Source organism: Eucalyptus grandis, chromosome 3 (genome assembly GCF_016545825.1).
Source record: "Eucalyptus grandis isolate ANBG69807.140 chromosome 3, ASM1654582v1, whole genome shotgun sequence".
Lineage (NCBI taxonomy): Eukaryota > Viridiplantae > Streptophyta > Magnoliopsida > Myrtales > Myrtaceae > Eucalyptus > Eucalyptus grandis.
In genome coordinates this window covers 63,889,906-63,913,991 of record NC_052614.1, presented here as the reverse complement: position 1 = coordinate 63,913,991, position 24,086 = coordinate 63,889,906, and the positions used below count along the sequence as shown (strand labels likewise).

Genomic DNA, 24,086 nt, shown 5'->3' with positions numbered 1-24,086 from the left:
ACAAGAATGTGACTATATTAATGTTTGTAGCTTTTGCATTTTTTGACCATATCTCCTTCGGCGTGCATTGATCTTATATAGTCTTTGGTTTTCAAACTAGTCGTTGATAATATTCAAGAAGATCAATTTGCCATTGAAATGATGGACATAATCACTGGAGAATTGATTGCCCGTGGAGAGGTTTCCCCAAATAAATTTAACTATCCTTGGTAATATTCCATTCAATCAAATATGTAACAATAAATAAAATTTTGTGTCAAATATTCCTTTCGAAGTTCCAGGCTTGAAGCTAGCCATTAAATTATTTTGACCTGCGAGATTAGTCAAGGGATTAATGGGATTTTCTTATCCAAATTTCATAATAGAGTGAGTTGGTTTTATCAATATTCCCATGAATCTATCTAAGCTTCCGGTTGGCAATCAAATTATGTACTCAATCCATCTAGTCTTCTTGAGTACGCCGGTGTACAAGACCTCACTAAATTGTTCACATTATCACGATACCTCAAATCATGAACTTCCCATTTTGCGTGACTTGTTCACCATCTATCAAGGTCCTCTCACTTTGTACTTTGCATTCCATTAATAGAGATAAAGCGTTATTTATATCAATGTTACTTGAGATAAGATAACATATCCATTTACCAATTCATAATAAGAAATATATGGTTTTAATAACTTCAAACTATTATAGAAGGTTTTTTCAATAAGATTGTCATAAACTGTATGCAGACTACTCTAGATTAAAGCTATTTGTTCAGGGCAAATGTTTGGAATTAATTTATGTATGAGACTTGCAAGATGTTTCATGAGTCTCAAATTAGTGATGATAGCTTTTGTGCAACTTGATTAAACCTCCTCTCCAAGCAAGTTTAAGGATGTATTTTGGGTTTTGCTCACAAAGTGCTCATAACAAGACTTAAATCCAAGAGTAAAACCCTCTTAATATTTTGGTCCTTTTTTCACTTTGATTGTAATCTTGGATGATTTTTCAAGAATGCTCCCGAAGGTGCCGTCCCCTTTAGAATCACATCACCTTCTTGACACCTTCCATGGACATGCGGTCCCATCACTTATTAAAGTACCCGTGACCGTTCCTATTATTTAATGTTGCTCTCTAGTTTCAATATAGGGAACAGATTGCAATCCCTTTCAGGATTAAATATATATATATATAAAGATAAAAAAATGAATTGAGAAATATAAAAGTCTTGTGTCACCTAGTCAACATCATGTAATTAAAAAAATAAAATGAACAGAAATGGCCTTATCTTCAAAGCTAATCTGCCTGTCACTTCACACAGTTAGGCATATCATTAAACATCTCTCAGGATAATAGAATTCGTTGTTTTTTAATTTTGTTTATGTCGCCTTTTTGGACCCTATTCCTTTTCTTTTTTGGCTCGAATATTCTCAATCATAAGCTCGTTCACAATAGATAAACCTACCATTCTTCTTGGTAATGCAATTCTTTTGTGATTAATAAATGCACATTTACTTCTTTGGCCTTCTTCGATTCTCATAATTTTCTGTGTTGGTATGAAAGGAAAAAACTTATGGACACAAAGGATAATTGTTGTTCAGTAAACCTGACATGTGTATCAATTGTACATGTACCATCGGATCTCATAGAAATCTGCCTTAGAGCCTTTGTTTTTAGTAGTATGGATTTATTTACTATAAATACTATGTCATTCGAACAATTTCCACATGTGATACTCACAATGTAAGCACAAAAAAGAAAGTAGATAAGGAGTCTTAATTGTCGAACCATGTTGACGAGAGATCATTTTTATTATTTTCACATGACGTGTTCCTCTTTATATATAAGGGTTGACTCAAATTACCAAAGATATTTAACTGAATATTCAATTCAATAAATTTCATAATTTTAAAGGGAATAGTCAAACCAAAATGTGGATATGAAAGGGCGATTCATTTTTTAAGTCATTCTCCTAATTAGGTAAACCTACTCCATGTATCAAATGAATATGTACCTTCAGATTTCATGGCACCCGCATGTGGTCTAATGTTTTTATTAGTTTGGATTCATTTACTATAAATACTACGTAGATTGAATAATTATTCCCAACCTAAGCCAAAAAATGGAATAAATGGTACATGAGCTTCGATCGACAACATGTTAGGATTGCAAACCATAAAGGGGTTTGCGAAATTTACTTTTTCATGCGATCTAGGCATGAAGATGAACATGGATTGCAGAGTTTAACTTTCGAATCATATCAGCAGGAGATTATTTTGATTACTTTCGTATAGAATATTACCAAGTATGGTAGCATTAACCAAATTTCCAAAAACTAATTAAGTGAATATAATCTCATAAATTCATAATTATAAAAGAAAAGAAATGTAGCATGAGCTCGATTAGTCAAACCAAAACGTGTATATAAAGGTGCAATTAATTTCTAAACGGTTAATCACATGGTTTGCATTGATTACTAAGATACCGAAACCGATCAAACGTATCAAACTTTCCATGCATCTTGGAGTTAAAGAGGGAAGTTAATGCGACTCAGATTCTATGTAATGGCATCTCATGAAAAGCTTTTTTTATTATTTTTTTCTTTTCGGTATGCTTCACTTATGACCAGCAAATCAAATTTGCTTTTCGTTTCACCAAAAAGTGAATAATTTGGAAACCATTTTCTTAAAAATAATTGGTTGTATCGCTTAGAAAAATCAATCAACAGAAGATGTTTTCATTGAATAAAGAAAATATTTTTTCTTTTTTCATTTTCATAAGCAAAATAAGTGGTAGTTTTTAGAAAGATATTTCTTGAATTGCAAGTTCTCCACGAAACAAATGCATATCTAGAATCTCAATTATCAGCAAATGTTGCTAGGTCAATTGCTTCATACACAATGACAAATGACGATGAAAACAATCAAGAAAAAAGTACATACGACAACAATGAAGTGATATAGTTCACTTGGTAATGCAGTTGATCAAATTTGATTTTTTATTTTTCTAAGAGATTAATGAGGACAAATTATTATTAACAAGTAATTACCAGTTTTATACAAACATTTTAATTATTCATGTAGTGACACCCTGATGCATTTTGTGGACATCAAAAAACACATTTCATGCAATATTTTGCACAATACCCACTTCCAAATAAAGGCCACGAGTGCGGCGACCATATAGAGAGTTGACGTAGTTAGTTGGGGCGGTGAGGAATTTTCGGCTCAAGATCTAAAAGTCTCGTCTAAATTGTTGAGTCTAGCAATGCCACCTAAAGGAGATGAATAGGTCTAGCTAATTAATCATCTCTCACAATTGATGAATTCTCCAAGAAGCCTAAAAGTCTTTTCGTCTCTCTTGTCTTTTTACTGTCTTCTTCTACCTTCAATCATGGGGAGGATTTGAGCTAGTCTCACCATCCCCTCCATTTGTTTTGATTTTCTTTAAGTTTTTTTTTTTTTTTTATGTACTTTTCCTCTCCTTTTTTTCTCAATCTAGATCTGGAAGCAGCTCTCCTCATCTAGTTCTAGATTTGAGAGTTTGAACTCTTCAAATTTAGTTCTAGATTTAGGAGTTCTTCTCTCCCGATTTAGATCCGAGAGTTTAAAAATATTTTCGAGGATTCGATAGTCCCATGCTCTATTCTTGTATAGGTCATTTGCCTCTAGTTTCAATGATGATCGTAAGAGTTTTAGTGTTTTACTAAACTATAAAGATTTGTTATTTCAAAAGTTATATTCGTGTTTATTCAACTTTATGGCGATGGTGTGAAAAATGCCAACCCTAAGTGTGCACCGCCAACTGGCAAAGCTGTAATTATTAGAGAAAAAATTTCTAGCGTGTGCTCATCACTAATGACGACACAAGATCTAGTGATTGACTGTTAATTATTTTGCTTGATAGATTTGTTCTTTTATAATGAGTATATGCTTAACCTTGCCAATGCTTTGTTGATCCCCCTTGTATTCTAGATTTGGCTTTGTTACGTAGTGTTCTAGCCTTTACTTTGCTTCAATTTGCTTTATCATGAAAGTTTGCGCTTCTCACATATCAATTTGAGCCATAAATATAATTTTTTTAACCAAAAAAAAAAAAAAGGAGGATGAATAGGTTGATTTACAAAACTTAACAATATTTCCCTAAATAACTATAGATGCAGGAACAATTTGGCAATATGCTTCTATTAGATAAATAGGGAAAAAAAAAGTAAAGTGATTGAGGACAATGCATGTAGATTTTTATAGTGGTTCGGCTTAGAATAAATTTAGTCAACTCCTCTATATTAATAGCCACTAGCAGGAGTATCTTATGAGTAATTAGAACGAAGCACAAGTTGCTTCTATTTGCGACTAATAGATCTCACTATCAATTAATAAGCACCATTTACACACTTGTATACTCCTCAAAACAAGGATTATAATGAGTAATAACAATTCTCAACAGAATAGGACTCAAGTCAATAAGATCACGTTTGCAATGAAACAAGAATGTGGCTATGCTAATGTTTCCAGTTTTCTCATTTTTCTCTTACATCTCCTTCAACATGCGTTGATTTTCTTTTATAGCCATCAGTCTTCAAATACGTCATTACATAATTATCAAGAAGATCAATTTACCATTGGAAACGAGGCATATGATCATTGGAGAGTCGGTCGCCCATACAATCAAATTTCTCTTGTAATGGTGATATTTTCCCAAACAAAATTAGCTAGTCTTGTTAATATTCTATTCAATTGAATATGTAACGGTCGATTAGGTTTTGCTTCAAATATATCAACATTACTTGAAATAAGATAACTTCTTCATTTACCAATTCATAATGAGAAATGGATCGTTGTATTAACTTCAAAATATTATAGAAGGTTTTTTCAACATGAATTTCACAAATTGTGTGCAAACTACTACCATTTGTGCAAGGTAAATATTTGGAGTTAATCTATTCATGAAACTTGCAAGATGTTTCATGAGTCACACACCTCAATTAGATCTCTGCCCCGAGCAATTTCAAGGGCGCATTTTGGATTTTATTTGTAGAGTGCTCTCCACAAGACATAAATCCAAGAGCAAACTCTTCTAATATTTTGGTCCTTTTTTTTTTCCTTTGCTTGTAATCTTGGATGATTTTTAAAGAACGCTCGTGAAAAGCGCGGTTGCCTTTAGACTCACACCACCTTCTTCACTTCTTCAATGGACATGTGGTCCCATCACTGATTAAAATACCCGTGACCTTTCCTGTTATTTAATTTTGCTCTGTAGTTTCAATATTGGGAACAGATTGCAATTCCTTTCAAGATTAAAAAAGTGTATATATATAGAGAGAGAAAGAGATACAAGAATTGCTTCGAGAAATATAAAAGTCTTCTGTCACCTAGTCAAGTAATCAATATCATGAAATTGAAAAAAAAAAAAAACACAAAATGGCCTTATCTTGAAGCTAATCAGCCGGTCACTTCACACAGTCAGGCATTATCATCAAACATCTCGAAGGATAATAGAATTCATTGTTTTTTAATTTTGTTTATTTCGCTTTTTTGGACCCTATTCTCTCTCTCTGTTTTTTTTTTTGGCTCCGATATTCTCGATCATAAGCTCGTCACAATCGATAAAACCTACCATTCTTCCTGGTCATGTAATTCTTCTTTGATATTAAAAAAAAAAAAGGCACATTGACTTCTTTGGCCTTCTACAATTCTTGTAATTTTTTGTGATGGTATGAAAGGAAAAATTTAGATATACAACAGATAACTGTCCAATAAACCTCGTCACAATCAATAAAACCTACCATTCTTCCTGGTCATGTAATTCTTCTTTGATATTAAAAAAAAAAAAAAAAAAAGGCACATTGACTTCTTTGGCCTTCTACAATTCTTGTAATTTTTTGTGATGGTATGAAAGGAAAAATTTAGATATACAACGGATAACTGTCCAATAAACCTAATATGTGTATCAATTATATATGTACCATCAGATCTCATGGAAGCCCGCATGAGATTTGCTGTTTTTAGTAGCTTGGGTTTATTTACTATAAATTTTACGTCATTTGAACAATTTCTGCATATGATTTTCACGATCTTAGCTTGAAGAAGAAAGTGGATTGCGGAGTTTTAACTATTGAACCGTGTCGACGAGATATTATTTTCATCATTTTCACGTGATACATTACTCTATATATTAGAGTCTGCTCAAGTTACCAAAAATAATTAACTGAATATTCAACTCGATCAATCTCATAATTTTTAAGGGGAAAAAAATAAATAAAGTGCGAGCTTTACTAGTCAAACCAAAATACCGATATGAAAGCGCTATTTATTTTTCATGTCACTCTCCTGACTAGGTAAACCTAATACACGTATCAAATGAACATCCACCTTCAGATCTCAAGGAACCCACATGTGGTCCCTTTATTTTATTTTATTATTATCTGTATTTTTTGGTCAAATTTATAATCTGTATTCATTTATTATAAATACTAGGTAGATTGAACAATTATTCCTGACCCAAGATCGACAACGTGTTAGGATTGCGAACCAAAAAGGGTGTGCGAAATCTACTTTCTCATGCGATTCTCACGATTTTGACACAAAGATAAAAATGGATTGTGGAGTTTTACTTTCGAACCATATCAACGGAAGATTATTTTTCATCACTTTCATATGGAATATTACCATATATGGTAGCATTAACCAAATTTCCAAAAAATAATTAAGTAAATATAATCTCATAAATTCATAATCATAAAAGAAAAGAAATGTAGCATGAGCTTGACTAATCAAACCAAAACGTAAATATAAAGGTGCCTTAAATTTCTAAACGTGATTCTCGAGATTAATCACATGGCTTAAATTGATTACTAAGATACCGAAACCGATCAAAGCGTATAGAACTTTCCATGAATATTGGTGTCAAAGAGGGAAGTTAATGCGACTGAGATTCTAAGTAATGGCATCTCACGAAAAGCTTTTTTTTTTTTTTTCTTTCCGATCTCTTCCGATAGACCAGCAAATTTCATTTTCTTTTCGTTTCACTAAAAAGTAAATAATTTGGAAACTATTTTTTAAAAATGATTGATCGTATCGCTTAGAAAAATCAATTAACAAAAGATGTTTACATTGGATAAAGATTTTTTTTTTTTTTCATTTTTGTTAGTAGGATAAACGATAATTTTTAGAAAGATATTTGCAAAACAAATGCATCTTTAGAATCTCAATTATCAGCCAGTGTTACTAGGTTGATTGCTTCATATAAAGTGACAAATGACGATGAAAACTATCGAGAAAGAACTATATATGACAACAGTGAAGTTGAATAGTTCACTTGGTAATGCGTTGATCAAATTTGATTTTTTATTTTGGAAAAGATTAATGAGGAAAAATTATTATTAACTAGTAATTATCAGTTTCATACGAACATTTTAATTATTCATTTAGTGACACCCTGATGTATTGTGTGTACGTCATGACCAACTTTCAATTATTATCGACATTTTATAGACTTTATTGATAAAAGCATAATTTGGTCATTTATGAACGGAATTATCTATAGCTTGAAGGAATCAACAAAAAATGAAGTCAACAATCTGAAATTGTTAACATAGTGAAATAAAATAACCGTTGAGGTAATGAAGTTGAAAAAATCATCAAAGTAATGAAATCATTGTAACTGTCCATGTAATCATGCGGTAACTATTTGCTATCTTTGTTTGTGACTTCCTTTTGTAAATCCTGTTTGTAACTTGCTTTTGTAGCCTCTGTTTGTAAGCCTCCTTTGTAACCTCAATTGATAACCATCTATTATAAATTTTAGATAACCATATGGTACTCTTCCCTTGCACAACTCAAACAAACAAATTTACTATCTTTTAGTTATCTTTACTTTCTGGCACTATAACTTTATCTTTTAGACTCACGTCATTGATCAAATTTCGGAAAGTTTCGTAACTATAGTTTCTAAAATCACGTCATTGATTAAATTCTAGCATGTATCTTTTTAATGCGTGTTGCATTGTTGATTAAATTCTAGGGTAGCATTTTTGTGTTCTTAGGCTTTGTCGTCAATTGAATTCCAACAAAATTTATTTGTGTTTGGTTCCATTATTGATATTGTATGTTCCAAGCATCGTTGTTGATTAAATTTCAGCTCGATTTGTGTTTTTACAGTCATTTTGAAATTAAAGTTGTTAATGTCTTCATCACCCATGATATTTTTTGTCCGGAGTCAACAAAAAATTTCTATCCTTCAATTAGCATCGAAGAATGACTTTTGGTGAAAGGTATTTTGTCATGAGAGAAATTCCAGCGAAATAGTTCTTCATTTGAAAATATATTTACTCTCTCATGTAAAGAAATTCTTAGCTAAGGGCTTATGGCGGAAAATTGTAAAAATTATAAAATTATGAAAATATGCTATGTGAATTTTCAGTTTCAATAATTTGAGACATTTGGTACCCTTATAACCGATAATAAGAAAAAAGATGATCGTATTACTTGACGCTATAATGGGTTGCAATTAAGGGGTATTTAGATTTGAACAACATGTAAAAGGGTACGAAGTAGTTTAGTTTAATTTAATAAGGAAATTAATGATCCTAAAATATAAGGAAATATCAAATAATATTTCTAACATATAATGACATTTGTAACGGTATTATCTTATAGGTATATAGAAAGAAATTCTATGCCACAAGCAAAAGTGTAACAAGAGAGTCCCAAGGCACACCTAAACACATACTTAATAGGATATTTGTGGTGATTAATAAGTTTAGAATTAGGTAATTGTTAGGCCATCAAATTGTCTAGTTTGGCCCCCCAAAAGAGTTCGAAATTGTCTAGGAAAAAATAAAGCTTTGGCCTAAAAAACGGGCAGAAAAAGCAGGAGAAAGAAAAGGAAAGGAGAAAAAGCTTGAGAGAGATGCCTAATGCTCTAAAAAAATATCCTAATTTAAGTAATCACAATTTTATTTTGAAATTTTATTTATTTTAAAAGTTTTATAACTTTTACTCTAGTCTCAAATTTTACCCATATATCCAAAAATTTCCATTGATTTTCTCAAATTATCAACATCACTGCTAATTAGAAGTTCATTATTAGAACAACGTCTTCATTAACACAATCAACTATGTATAGAGTAACAACAACCTAACAACAACCTTTTGATGATCATGAAGAAATTGATTGCAATTTTTGGAGACGTAGACAGATTCTAAGTTGAAATGAAAGGCCGAGATTTCTTTTAGACAGAAAAAAGTTCAAAATGAATTGGAATTAATCCTAAAGGTGAGAGTTCTTTAGAGAACTAGTAAGTCTTTTTAATTTTAAGTGGCCGTGCACTAGAAACAGCGATACCCAAAAGAGAAAAAGATTAATACCACAAACTATGTTCCCATCATAACACAAATATCTCGAAAATCTTTTGTATCCCTAAACTTGCTAATTATTATATGAGTTTTTTAAATTTATATCCGTGTGATAAATATGCCTTAAATAAAACTGAGATAAAAAGGGCATATATGTTACAAAATAAAACTCGAGAATATTTATGTCATAGTAACATAGTTTAGGTTTTTATTTTTGGTGGTATTTGCCCAAAAGAAAAAGGGAGTGGCAATTCGGTAATATAACACAACACGGAGCCCGAAAATTCACGCCACCTCCGTCGTCATGCGTTTTGTTTTGACTTTTCCGATTTCATCTCCTCTCCAGCACTTTCCAAAAAACGAGAGGAGAGAGAAGAAAGAGAGAGAGAGAGAGAGAGAGAGAGATTGTGAGTGGAAATGGTGGAGGGTTCTTGAATCCGGGGTGGAGAAGAAGGGCTCCGAATCCGATCGCGCGCATTATCCGATTCCATTTCCCTCGCCTCCCGCGCATCATCGAATCTCGAGAGGGCCGGGAAGCGCTCTCTCCAGCTCAAAAGTGGGCCCCACCATCTCCGATTCATTTCACACCGCCTTCCTCTCCTTTTCCTCACGATTCGAATGCCTTCTTCCTCCCTCGGCTTCCGGCGGGTCGTGAGCCCGGCGGCGGCGGCTTGATTTTTCGGGTTTTCGGGTCGGTTTTTTTTGTTTTTTCTCTGCCCGGAGTTGGTTGGGATTGTTGGGTTGGGTGGGAGGAGTGGTTAGGGTTACGTGGGGGGGTGATGAAGATCGAGGAGGTGGAGGATGAGGAGAGGGAGAGGGGCGGCGGGGTTCAGGGGGAGATGGTGGTCGCGAGCTACGACACGAAGAGGGTGCTGGTGGGCGCGGGCGCCCGGATCTTGTTCTACCCCACGCTCTTGTATAATGTGTTCCGGAACAAGATCCAGGCTGAGTTCCGATGGTGGGATGAAATCGATCAGGTTGTTTTCTTTTTCGGGTGGTTCTTGCATCTTTTGATTGGTTTTGTATTGGGTGAAAAGTTTGAGGAATGGATACTGTCTCCTTATGTTCATCCTGTTGAGTTATGTACTGATACATGGTATGAGGTTTGGTTGGGGTGGCTGGTTGGTCTTTGAGGGAGGGCTGGGCGGTGTTGAATCAGGATTGAAGTAGGGATTTTGAGTAGTCGAGAGCTGTGTCTTTTGTAATCGGTGTGTTCTGTGTGTTTTTGTGTGTTGTTTGTTGGTTTGGATGGCTGAGAAGTGCATGTGAAGTAGATGAATGGGCACACCAAGAAGCTGGAGAGTTGACACGATCGTGGGTGCGGAGCGAGTTTCTCTTGATGTTAACGATTTTGAAAGTGGAGGGTCGGATCTAGAGGGAAGGTTAACCTCATTGATGGTGGCGTTGCTTGGTTTTCCAGAAACATGCCACTGTTGCTACTGAAAAGATAGTAGCTAAGTGCCTGTCATGGGTTATGAAATAATTGTTTGTCCTGACCTTCCAAAGATGGATATTGAGATCGATTTTATGGTATTCTCACGGAATTGTTTTCTTTTGATGCTCTGCAGTTTCTTTTGCTGGGTGCAGTGCCATTCCCCAAGGATGTTCCAAGACTCAAGCAGCTTGGTGTTGGTGGTGTCATCACCTTAAATGAATCTTATGAAACTTTGGTGCCGTCATCTTTGTATCATGTGCGTATATCCTTGAGATCATATCACCTACTTAATTTTGTCTACCGAAATCATCTCCCTGGAACCCTTGTTCTTGACAGGGTAGACTATACAGGGGTTAACATTTCATGTTCTAGTTAGTGACGTGTTTTCATCCATGAAAACCTATAACAGATTCTAAAGATACCTTTCTTTTGTGAGCTGGTCTATATATGAGTCACTTATGATATCCTATTCATTACTTAACTAACTTGTTTGGTTCAGGCCCATGGGATTGACCACCTTGTAATACCTACCAGGGATTATCTCTTTGCTCCGTCTTTCATTGACATTGACCGTGCAGTGGACTTCATATACAGTATGACATCTTAGAAGCTCTGCTTTTTGTTTTTTCTGTATTCCTTTCTGACTCTGGCTCTATGTTGTCATCTCTGCTATAGGGGTTTCTTCAATCATCGGATATTTTTCTTTGTTGCCTTCATTCAGGAAACTCATCACGTGGCCAAACAACATATGTCCATTGTAAAGCTGGTCGTGGGAGGAGCACAACGATAGTGCTTTGCTATTTGGTAGTTTCATCTCCTACAGAGGAATAGACTCTCATTACTTGTTACTTCTGGCATGTAGCTGAAGTTATAGAAGTTTGTTCCTCTCTTTTAGCAGATAGAAGATTGAGCTCCTTTTTATTTGCAGGTAAAGTATAAACACATGAGTCCTGCTGCTGCTTTAGAGTACGTTAGGTCTAGAAGGCCCCGTGTACTCCTAGCCCCTGCGCAGTGGAAGGTGAAGACATGCTTGCTGGTTTTCATTTTTGGATCGTCTAATTCTAATTATTTCTTTCGTTGGTTGGAAAAGGATAATATGGGCATGATCCAGTCAAATTGAGTCAACACAATAGAATATCGAAGTTGAATCTTTTAAGAATTCGACGCTTGAGCTTGACCACTATTAACTTTTCATAAATGCCCTTGACTCCAACTGCAAACTGAAATTTTAGGTTTTTTGTCTTTTTTGGTGAAGGGGAAGAATAGGTTTTTTGTTTCTTCTGCTTGCTTGTGTCAATGTGCTTGAAAGAGAGAGATAGAGAGGATTTTGACCTTTGGTGCCACAAAAGTAACTGAAGAGTTATTGGATATGGATTTGTTCTTTGAAGGCTAGCCCATGATCTCTATTCCTGTATTATCATACTAGTCAAGCTGAGACACCTGAATCTAATCTAGTGACATGGAAAACTATATACCGGAGAGTACCATGTCAATAACTTGATGAGTGGTAGATTATTGAAGCTATCGGAGAACTTCGATTGTTCTAGCTTTAGATGTACTGGTTGATGTTGTTGGAACTTCTTTTTTAGCTGTATACTTCTTCTTAACCGGTGGGTTTCATGCAATTGTATCCTGGTCTTAACAGTTATAAGTTATTATTTGCCACTTCTCAATTTATTATCTAAACAGGCAGTTCAAGAATACAGCAAGGGCCAAAGAACGATGGCAGTATGTTCTCCATCAGGCTCGGGGGACACTGTCTATATAACAAACGATGATCTCGAAGGGTACCAGTGCGCCCTGGGAGATAATTATGGTAAGGCGCTGGCCATCATCCCCAAGGTGACATGGTCAAGACCCATGATTGCAAGGTTGTCTTGTCTTTTCGCTTCGCTAAAAGTATCTGGTGGTATTGGGAGTGTGCCGAGGCGGTTGCCAGTACCGGAGGCTCGCGCGTGCTAAGGCGTTTGTATGTTTTGGTGACTCTTTTTGGTGTTCGTACATGAAAATAAGTTTTTATTTAGTAGGAATCGTCAACGGTATTTTGTGTCTAAGAGAGAGAGTGATAGTGTGAGAGGAGAGTTCAAGTGAGTATAAAGACACGAACATAAGAGTTATTGTTGTGTGGTGTATTCTGCTTCATCTTGTTGAATAGATGTGTCTTTGCAATGAATTCTGACACCTTTTCTTGTTAGCAAATGAATTTCCCACTTATCGGTGATAATCTGTGGTTATGGGTATCCCTGGATTACCAAAATACGCGAAGTGGGCAGTTTTTGGATTGCTTTGATCTTATGGTTGTATCAACTTCCTTTGTCTCGGGGCTTAGTTACAAAAGGTATGTCATCACAGGATTATTATGAGGCCTTGATGAGTGGCGAGTCACAACGCTTCCTAAGTCACCTCGACACTTGATGGCGGCTATGGCCGCTGCTGGTGCTGTTTTTGCTGGAGGCGGCGAATTGGCGGGAGCCACTCTCCCTCCTCCTCCCCCTTCTTTCTCTCTCTCTCTCTCACTAGCATTTTTATATATATTTATATAGATTGCGAGGTAAAACTAATTTTGTATTATTCAATAAAGTTTAATGTACACACATCAAAATAAGCCTTAAAGGTCTTAAAAATTATTTTATCCTTCATACTTCGAACACTCCCTTTCAAGTTGGAGCATGCTCAGCTTGTTACAAATATGTTTTATCTCCTAATTATCCAGAGATTTAGTAAAGATGTCTGTAAGTTGTTAATCCGTACTTCATTCATCAACTTCTCTCGAATAAATGATATTATTAAATTCCTCTGTATGAGAGAACATGGGGTTGGAAGCTAGGTAGCACCGACATACCACGCGACAAAATACAACACGCGATACGTCATTTCTCAAAAAGTAGAGAATTTCGACAAGTTAAATATTAAATAAATATTTTTATATATAAATGCATAAATAACTAAATGAACTTATAATTAATCTATACTAAAAATATTAATCCTACATTTGTTAATATCATTTATTTTTTTTTAATTTGACAAATTCAACTACATTTCATTGTAATAATCCATAAAACTTGAAGGAAAAAACAAGAAATCCGCATTCCACAATTAAATTTAAAATTTAACAATAAGTAAAAAAATAATCAATATTTCATCAAGTAATATAACAAAAAGTCATTTATCAACATTATTCACTTCTTCTGAAAAAGAAACAAACCCCATCTCCGGCTTAGCATCCCAACATTTTCAAACGAGTCAAATGCATTTCCGCCAATATCCTCCATCTTAGTCTCTCCTCCTGCATATTATGAGCTTTTTCTTGATAAAAGACGAAGATTGCTACGAATAAAAACTAAATCTTCTGTATGTTTTGTGAGAGTGCTAGTATGAACAAAATAAAGAGTTAGGGAAGAGAATAATAACACAAGATTTATAGTGGTTCGGCTTAATCCAAGCCTACGTCCACTCTCCCACGATAACAGCCTTCTTGGCTGGATTCCACTATGCAATCAACAAGAGATTACAACTTCGAGTGCAAACACTTAGTAGTAGATCACACTATCTCACTAAGTCACTCTTTTGGTATTTCTCTCACGATTACAAACGTTTAAGCTCTCAAGAGACAAGTATATGATCTAAAATCGCTCAGACTTTGGAATTATAAATTTTACGCTCCGTCTCTTACTTGCTCATCGGTCCTTCATCTCCTTAAATACTCCTCCACTTCCAAACTACCCGTTGGACAGTATCCTGGAGAATCGTCTTCCAATATACCCATTGGACAACTCTGTATCTAGAAGATGTAGTAGCCGTTGAGTGACAAAGGTAGAATCCCAAATTGATTCCGATCGCCCATACAAACGAAATCTTGGTTTCCATGAGTAAAGTTTCTTCGTATAGAAAGTTCTTATCTTCAAGATCCAATTGTCAATCAATTAGATTGAATCAATCAAATCAATCTTGATGTGGAATCCAGACCAGATCACTAGCCGTTATATGATTGGGCTTGAGTTACGTTCTGCCGAGTCTGGATGTAAAGTCTGAGAGCAATAGATTTTACAATCTGAGTCTGTAGACTTTACAATCTGGGTTTGAACATATCTGCTTCTAAACAGATTTAGCTTTAAAGTCTGTACCCAGTTTAGCTTCAGCATAGAGTCTGTCTTCTGGTTCAGCATTCACGTTCAGTCTGGAATTTGTCAGAGTAAGCAGACTTTTGATGTAGAACAGACTTTGATACTAAAGTCTAGCAGTCTTCAGACTTTGAGTCTTGAGTCTGGCAGTCTTCAGACTTTGACACAGAAGTCTGGAAATCTTCAAAATATACTCTGGACATATGTTACGTTCAGTCTTCCGCCGTCTTCGACTTTGATAATATCATTTACATGTTCTATCATCTGCATGGTCTTTTCCTTAACCATTAAACATGTTAGTAGCCTTTGATTTATTTTGTCATCTTCAAAACATCATAAGGGATTTCCCTAACATTTTGGGGTCATCTTATTTCTACTTATCGAATACACAAATGAGTAAGTACTCCAATTTCTCTCAGTACATGATGAAAATGAAGGTTGTGTAAGAAGCTTTAAGGCTATGCTTTGAAGCATCGGTGAACATACATCATGATTAACCCACCAAACTTTAGGATCCATAGAATATCGATTTTGAATGGAATCAAAATATCTAAAATCCTCATTTTTACTCACAAAATCTACATACTCCAAATTCACATTGTTGCACTCATCTAAGTTAGGAAAGTATTTCTTGAAGCATTTCAGTCTTTCTTGGTTGATCTCCCTATTCTTATATAGAGAAATTCGAGTAGGATCTTCATCAAGCCATTGATCACTATAGTACCTTTATTTAATAAAATAAAATAAAATTAGAAAACAATAATAAAGAAGAAGAGTATTATATTATCATTTTAAAGAAATAATAACTACTAAAGCAATAATCTCATACAATTTTAGAATATATTTGGGATTTAAGGCATGTGCCAAGCAATGAAGTGGAGTATTGTTCTTTGTCCAACGATCTACAAGAATTGTGTGAATCACCTCATAAAATGTGGACTTCTCATCTAGCCTCTTCACTTTATGTGTATATATAGCTTTCTTTACTTTTTCGATCATTGAACCCCACATATCATAAACTAAGTGAAGACCAGGCTTATCAGTGTCACAAGTTCTAAGCATATCATAAATAAGAGTCGTGAAAGAAAGTATATAATCAATTAAATCCTACAAAAAATCATTCAACACATTTTTCTTGACAAACTTAACTTTCTCTTGATTAACATCTTGATAGATATTCCATTTGTCACAAATTACCATGCTTTGAAGACCACTTTTTATCAACTTGAATCTTCTAAGCATCACAATCATCAAAGCAAAACGTGTATCCGCTACAAAAAGCAACTTCAAACTAACAAACTCATGGTATATTGCTAATCTCATAGAATGGTTCATGATGAAATGTTTGATTTAAATAACTTCCTTAACAATATCTGAAATCCAATTACATTCCTCATAAACCATTTGATTGCTCTCCATATTTTTCGCGACACAAATGTTCTTCAAAGCTAGATTAAGAGTGTGCACCACACAAGGCGTCCACATAATAGATGGAAATTCTTTCTCAATGAGTTGTCCCGCGTCCTTACAATTTGAAGTATTATCCGTAATTACTTGGACCACATTCTCATGCCCAATTTCATTGATAACTCCTTTCAGCAAGTTAATAAAGAAATGCATATCTTTTGTTTCTCTCGAGCAATCAATTGATTTTATAAACATCGGTTCTCCATCCGATACCGCCATGAAATTAATAAGCGGTCTTCTTTGTGAGTTATTTTATTCATTACTCACAATACTTACACCATTCTCATTCCACTTGATTTTGATAAGTGCACACAACCTATCAATATTTGTCTTCTCTTTTTGCAACAAAGTGGTTTTCAACAAATTATATTTCGGTGGTACATAACCCACAATATTATGATTAGCGGCATAAGTGAAAGCGGATTAAAATAAGAATTCCTTATTATGTTAAACGGCAAGCCTGTCGAATAAAATATCCTAGCAATCTCACAATCCAGACGTTCCCGTCGAGTCATATTAAATGCATTTTCAAGTGACTTTCTACTCCCACTTCCACCTTTCCTTTCTTTGGAGTTTAATGATAAAAACATTCCGTCACCACCACCACCACTAAGTGAATAACTAGTAAGAGGCAAATGTACATTTATAGTTGCAATACTCATTAATTGAGTATGGACCTCTTCTTCTAATTTTTCCATCTCCAAAAAATCTTTTTTTTTTCTACGTTTGTGCACTTTCCAATTCTTTTTCCACTTATCATTATCAAATGGCCCCTCACTCTTATGATTAATTAACTTATAATCTTTTTGACAAAAGTTGCATCTCCAAGACAAATTCCCCCCCACATCGGTATGATTAATTAACTTAGTAACATACCTCTATAATGGTTGTTTTACAACTTCATTGCTAGAGGTAGGTTGTTGTGTGTTTGAAGTATTACTAGCCATGTTTGAACTTGAAAACATTCTGCAAAAAAAGAAAAAAAAAGAAAAAAAAGAAAAACATATTATTATCAATTGCTATAAAGTTTCTTAGTAATACAACAGTCAACAGCAACGAACAACAACAATATAGCAGCAATACAACAATTATACAGCAACAAATGGTAGAGAACAACAGTAAGAATGAGCAGATTATCAATTTAGTGTGCAAAGAACAGCAGCTATACGGCAGTAAATGGCAAAGAATAGCAGCAAGAATGAACAGATTATCAATTTAGTTTGCTCTAGTTCTACAGTTGTAAACTAGTGAAAAACTTCAATTTTAGGCATTCCACAAGTTAAGGGCCAGAGTGCTCATGCAGGGGCAAGCGAAGTCCAACACTCTAATAATGGAGAGATCCAAGAGGATCGAAAGCTTAAATTGGGTGCATTATATTGCTCCTTTTTCACTTCAAGCATCTTGTGCGAAACTGTTCTCTGCATTCACATCTCACACGTGCACTTAACACATATAAACACAGTTGATTGTGATGATAGAAAGGGAACTCTCTCGTGTCTGATTCATGGGTAGCACATTAAATTCAAAGCATCCCAACTAGAAACAAGAAGTGAAGTCAAACCATCAAAGCAGTAAATTATGAGTTGGTCCTGTAATTGGACCCAATCCAATTTCGTTGCTCTCACATGACTAAACACTTAGCTGCATGCTGGTACACAATGATCCGCATATCTATTTAAACCAACTTGAACAATATTATAGAAAAAATATGGAAAATATTCATTTTACTTCTTCATAAGGACACTTCCTTTTCAACAGGAAGATAAAAAAATTTCGACAACAGTTAATCAATCAACAGGAAAGCATGAACAACCAAAAAAAAGGATGACCTGAAACAATGGCAGTAAATCATTAAAATAGTAAAAGGGATTATTTGGAGAATAAAAGTTGATAAAATGCAAAAACGAAATAACCAAGGTCCAAGCAGGGGAAACAACATTAACTATTGAGGTAACCAAACCTAGAAAATTTACTTAGCTAGCGGATTGTCCTCCCTTAGGATATTCTGAAGATAATCCTAGCAATATGATAGGCGCAAAACAAATAGATGAAGAACTTCAGAAGCTGTTCCTGCCAGTAATAGATGAGATCAAAGCGTCATAGCAGTTTTAGCCATCATTATGAAGGACCACTTGCTATACGTAGAAACACCAAAACGAATGGCCTTCTTGTAGTGTAGTAGTATCCGCCAATATATCTACTCAAATGGTGCCACAACAAACTCAAGGTGACCCAATTTGAGAGCCAATTCTGTTCTCAAGACAACTTTTTTAAAAGGAAAAGTCGTTTATCCCAGATTTATTAGAAGCCACGAAAACCAGAGCCATTAACTCCATCACCATCAGGTCATCGTTGGTAACCAATTATAGTCAACTCCATTGATTCACAGCCTCAATTTAGGCAAAGAACTCGCTACACATCCCAAAACCAACAAAAATCTCCACATAAACACGGTCAATCAAGTCAACATAACCGAATCAACCCACAATCACATCTCTAATCATCATGCACCTGAAACCGACAGATGTAGTAATCGTCGCCAAACAATGCCCTCAGCGAATTGACAGGCTTCCTCTTCGGAAAAGAAGAGAAAAAAAATATTAGACAGAGGGTTCCTGCTCCAATTTTTCGACATCAACAAGCACAGCCAACAATGAGCTCCATTTGTTTCATTTAATTTTGGAACTTTCAAGTTGAGAAGTATCTAATAAAACATTCACTAATCCCCTTTTCCCCGAACTAACTCTAGGGTTTGCCGAAAAATCCTAAATCGCATTATAAAGAAATCCAATATGCTAACCTGAGATGAGCGAAATCGCAACATAAAGAAGAACAACGTGGCAACGACCGTGAGAGGTAGAGGTGACGGCTCGCCGTCGGGGTGACAGCTCGATGCTTGTGAGAGAGACGAAGGCAGGGTCGGAGGCGACTGTGGCGACGGGTGGGGCTGAGGAGCGGGGGGCTACGGCAAGTTGGCGACACTGACTGGTGGGGTGGGCCGTGCAGCCGGCAAAGCAACACCGGTGACACTCACAACGAAAGAAGAGAACTAGAGTGCTTTGCTCAGGTGCGTGCGAGTCCGACTGAAGAGGGAAGATAAGAGTCCAGAAGGAACCCGTGCGTTGATTGAACTGCGAAAGAAGAGAACTAGAGTGCTCTGCTCAGGTGCGTGCGAGTCCAACTGAAGAGGGAAGAGAAGAGTCCAGAAGGAACCCGTGCGTTGATTGAACTTCTACCTTTTATTTATTATTATTATTATTATTTTTAGTTCATATATTTATATTTACACCCCAGAAGTTTTGGAAATTTATAAAAATAACCCCGTACGTGTCGGAGTCACATATCTGAATTTTCGACTCGCATGTCGGAGCATGTTGGAGGCAGTTGACTAGGTGTCGGAGCGTGTCGGACACGTGTTGGAGTGTTGGACACGACATGAAGGGTCCCGGAGAGTGTCCATGCTACCTAGGTTGGAAGTAGAGATGTGCAAAAGAATTGGAACCCGCCTAGATCGCCCGGAACCGGTGGTTCTTAAGGGAACCGGTCCGGTTCATGATTCCAATTTATAGAAACTGGTGGGTACTGGTCAAGTTCTCAGTTCCATACGCGGATCCACACGCCCACTCGGATCGGACTGGTGTTGCAGTGTAAAGAGGGTTCCTTCCGTATTTGTCACGGGTGTAGCACATGTCCGCATTTACACTCGACAATTAACCTTTTGTTGTTGCGAGGTGTAGGGGTAAAAGTTTCCGAGAATCCAACTCTCTTGCAAGCTCGGGTTTCTAATTTGGAATCTCATCAACGAATTTTTCATGTCGAAGCATTGCTACTACGTGTAATGTCTCATCGAGCAGAGAAGCCGCATCTCCTTCAGCTGTTGCTTTGTAAAGCATCCACTCCATTTTTGGTCCTCAAGCTCTAAAACAAATTTGGGCTTCACGATTGTGTTTGCTCATAGCATTTTGCTATAAAATGGCCAAGAAAGTCAACTCCAAGAGATGGCGGAGGCGGTGGTGAAGATGGTGGTGGTGGTTGGGACGGAAGCGGAGCGAGGGTTGCGACCGTCGCCACCACGACACTAGTACTTGAGGAGAATAAAGCTACCATGCTCGGCAGGGCTAGAATAAGTAGATACGAGGAGGGCGAAAAGGGGAAGGCGTGGAGGTTGGACCGGTTCTATGGATCCACCCGGGAACCGGATTGGACCGGCGGTCCGATTCCCGGGTAGATTCATGCAACTAGTGGGCGGTAATTGGAACTAGTTCTTAGCGGGTGGTTCCTGATTCTAGGTCAGGAATCGCCCACTCGGATCATGTACACCCCTAGTTGGAAGCTATGTCCATTGTAGCTTTATTATCGCATCATAGAGTCTTGTCACGAGCTAGCACTTCCTTGCTTGAGGAACGACCCATGAGGCACTTGGCAAATGAAATTCACCAGGTCAGCCCTTGTTCCATAGTTGTTTTTTTTTTTTTTTTTTGGACAATTTGTTCCATAGTTGTTTTAGAGACCAAATAGTGAATGGATTCCTTATACGAGATCATGCCTTACCTAATTTAGTTTGGGTGTGTAATCTCTCAAGTAAAACAGCATAACTCTTTAAACTTAACAACTGGTCTCGGCCTGCTATGGCTTCATCAGGAGAGCGGAATGAGCTCCCAACTAATTTGTGCATAGGAGGCTAATCTTGCCTTTAGAGCTCCTAGGTAATATAATCATTTGATCATTTGATCGTAGAACTCCTAACATCAATAGTCTTGACACTACTCTCACAAACCAGTTGTGTTCATTCCTGCTGTATCTTCACTCTTCACTTGATAACCCTAAACACCACTCACAAGTGTCATGAGTACGGGGGTTTCACGGATCATGATATTCTCTCCTACTCAATTTCGTAACGCCCTTGTTGCGGTCTACTCCGTCACTTCTTTACGTCCCTTAACCATTGATGCGCCATTTTTGGGATCATACATTGACTTGTCACGCTCACTTAACAAAATAGGTTTTGCTCCATTGGTGGCCTCTTTTAATCTTAGTTGTTCAAGTCCCTTTCGGTCACCTGCACTTTCCTTGATAAGTGCGGCATTTTTCACCAATTGCATTTTTTGACAACACCATTTTCACCTACTAAGTATCTTGACCCCAGCATACCAATGGAGGTTCTTTCCTTGTTGGAAACATGGCAATAAACCTCCTCTTTGGATTCACCGATTGATCCAAGAACATTATTCTCATTTAGTGAGGAATCGATTCTTCTCCAACTCAACTCACTCAGCAAGGAACTAGTTCTTCCCCCGTGCTCCCGTTTCATCGTAGAAGCTAGTTGAGAGTTGTGCTTTGGTCGAGCACCTTTTGCCTCAGCAATGTACTCTTCGCCACCTCGTAGGACTGGGTAGACCACTAGTACTCTCCAGTTCAACTCATACTGAAGAAGGAATCGAATCTTTGTCCAACTCACCCACTTACTGGAGGGATCTTGCTCTGATACCATATTGTCACGAGTTAGCACTTCCTTAGCCGCGAAATAGCCCGTGAGGCACCGGGTGAGCAGAATTCACCAGGTCAGCCCTCATTTCATAGTTGTTCTAGAGAACAAATGGTAAATGCTTTCCTTATATGAGATCATGCCATGCTTAGCTTAGCTCGGACGTCTAGTCTTTTGAGTGAAATAACAGAGCTCTTTAAGCTCAACAATTGGTTTCAACCTGCTTGCCATGATCTCATCAGGAGAGCAGCATCAACTCCCGATCAGTTTGTGTATGGGAGGCCAACCCCGCATTCAAAACTCCTAAGTAATATAATCATTCGATCTTAGAACTCATAATACCAACACCACTCTCACGAACTAGTTGTGTTCATTTCCTCTACATCCTCACTCTTCACTCAATGACCTTAAGCACCACTCATAAATGTCACAAGTATGGGAGGTTTCACATATTGTGACACATAAATGCTGAATCTTTAAGTCTAATTCAATTAATAACTGTTGAATTCACATGAATTCACATGTCACTTGTGTCATGACTTTATATTGTAGCTCAGCATTGGAGTAGGCAACAATACTCTGTTTTTTACTCTTTCATGATACCATACATCCTCTAACCAAGGTACAATAGCTAATGGTTGACCTCCTATCATCTAGAGATCCTATCCAATTAGCGTTAGAGAATCCTTCAACTTGTTATGACTATGGTTTTGGTAGACAATTCCTTTCCCTATAGCCTTTTCAAGTTCCACAATATCTGAATAATTGCATCCTAGTGAGATTTATGAGGGGAAGACAAAAAACTAACTTGCCACACTAATTGAAAAGGCAATATATAGTCGAGTGACTGGGAGATAATTCAACTTACCCACTAGTCTTTTATATTTCTCAGGATTATTAAGAATCTCTCTTTCTTAGCAACCAGTTTAACCATTTGTTCCTTGGGTGAATCAAGAGACTTTGATCCAAACATAGTCTTAGTGAGTAAATCTAGGATGGGAAAATTGTTCAAAAAGTTCTCAAGTTATTGCACTCTTGAAACTAATGTTGAAGATAGGTCGAGTTCAGCCATACTAATCAAGTCATCTCCCGTGAGGATAATATCACTAACATACACAATCAAGAATAGTTTGCCTCCCCCTCATTGTTTTTTTTTTTGAAGATCCAGGGAAACCCCATATGCCGGTAGCGCGGCAGGGCAAACCTTGAGGCCGCACGAGGGAACCACCACCTCGTGAGGGCGGTTAAGGCGCCAAGTGCCTCCACTGAGTTTCGAACCCTTCACCTTTGAGGAAAGGATCAGCATGGCCTTATTCAGCAGAGCCACCGGGGCGGGTGGTGCCTTCCTCTCATTATTAATAAAAGAAAGAATAATCATTTTCACATCTAGACAGTCCAAAAGAAAGTATAGCGTCAAAAAATCATCCAAACAATGTCCATCAGATTGCTTCAAACCATATAAAGACTTTTCTAATGTTCAACAAATGCAACTTCAAAGAGAATAATTGACTATAATGGGATTCCCAAGAAGCCTTGATTCTAAATATGAAATTGTTATGTCTCAGATTCTTGGATAAAAGACTATTGCATCACTCATAGATACAATTGCTCTGATATCATGTGAGAAAAAATCAATTTTGTATTATTCAGTAAAGTTTAAAAGACACGCATGCATGCACATCAAAATAAGCTCAAAAGGTGGTAAAGACCACTTTATCCTTCATACTTCTAACATAGATGAACATGATTAAATGAGTTGATCACCAATAGACATGATTTAATCAAATCAAGCAAAATTAGAAGAGTTGAAAGAGCAAATTAAAAATTTGAATGAAGTGCTTAAATTAGACAGTTTTGTACTAATCTCATACACAAATAAGGACTGTGTTTAGTCAGATATGATCGTATCTATATGTAAATATAATATCGACGAATAATGTCATAAATTGAGTCCAAAATAATCGGCCTAGGCTCTCCAGTTTAAATAAATGAAATTACGATGGTTTTGTATTCGATTGATTAGAGAGTTTATAATCGACCAAAAAAAAAAAAAAAAAAAAAGATTAGAGAGTTTATATTGATGACTGCAACTTCACATATTTCATTTAGCATCATGAGCATCCCCATTAATATGCACTTCGATTTATCACGAAAGCACATCCTATTTTACATGCATGAATTAATAATCAGGAGTATCAGGCGCTTGCTTCAAATAATAGTAAATGTCAAAAACGGCAAC

At 36.4% G+C, this 24,086-nt stretch overlaps 1 protein-coding gene across 1 annotated transcript; it reads left to right on the top strand.

Moving 5' to 3' along the window:
* Window positions 1–10,103: 10,103 nt before the first annotated feature.
* LOC104438200 (phosphatidylglycerophosphate phosphatase PTPMT1) lies at window positions 10,104–12,973 on the top strand. The gene is made up of 6 exons (XM_010051296.3): window positions 10,104–10,316; window positions 10,908–11,030; window positions 11,274–11,367; window positions 11,496–11,578; window positions 11,703–11,792; window positions 12,464–12,973. Exons 1-6 carry the CDS (start codon window positions 10,119–10,121, stop codon window positions 12,734–12,736), a joined length of 861 nt encoding a protein of 286 aa, XP_010049598.2. The 5' UTR covers window positions 10,104–10,118; the 3' UTR covers window positions 12,737–12,973.
* Window positions 12,974–24,086: the final 11,113 nt, after the last annotated feature.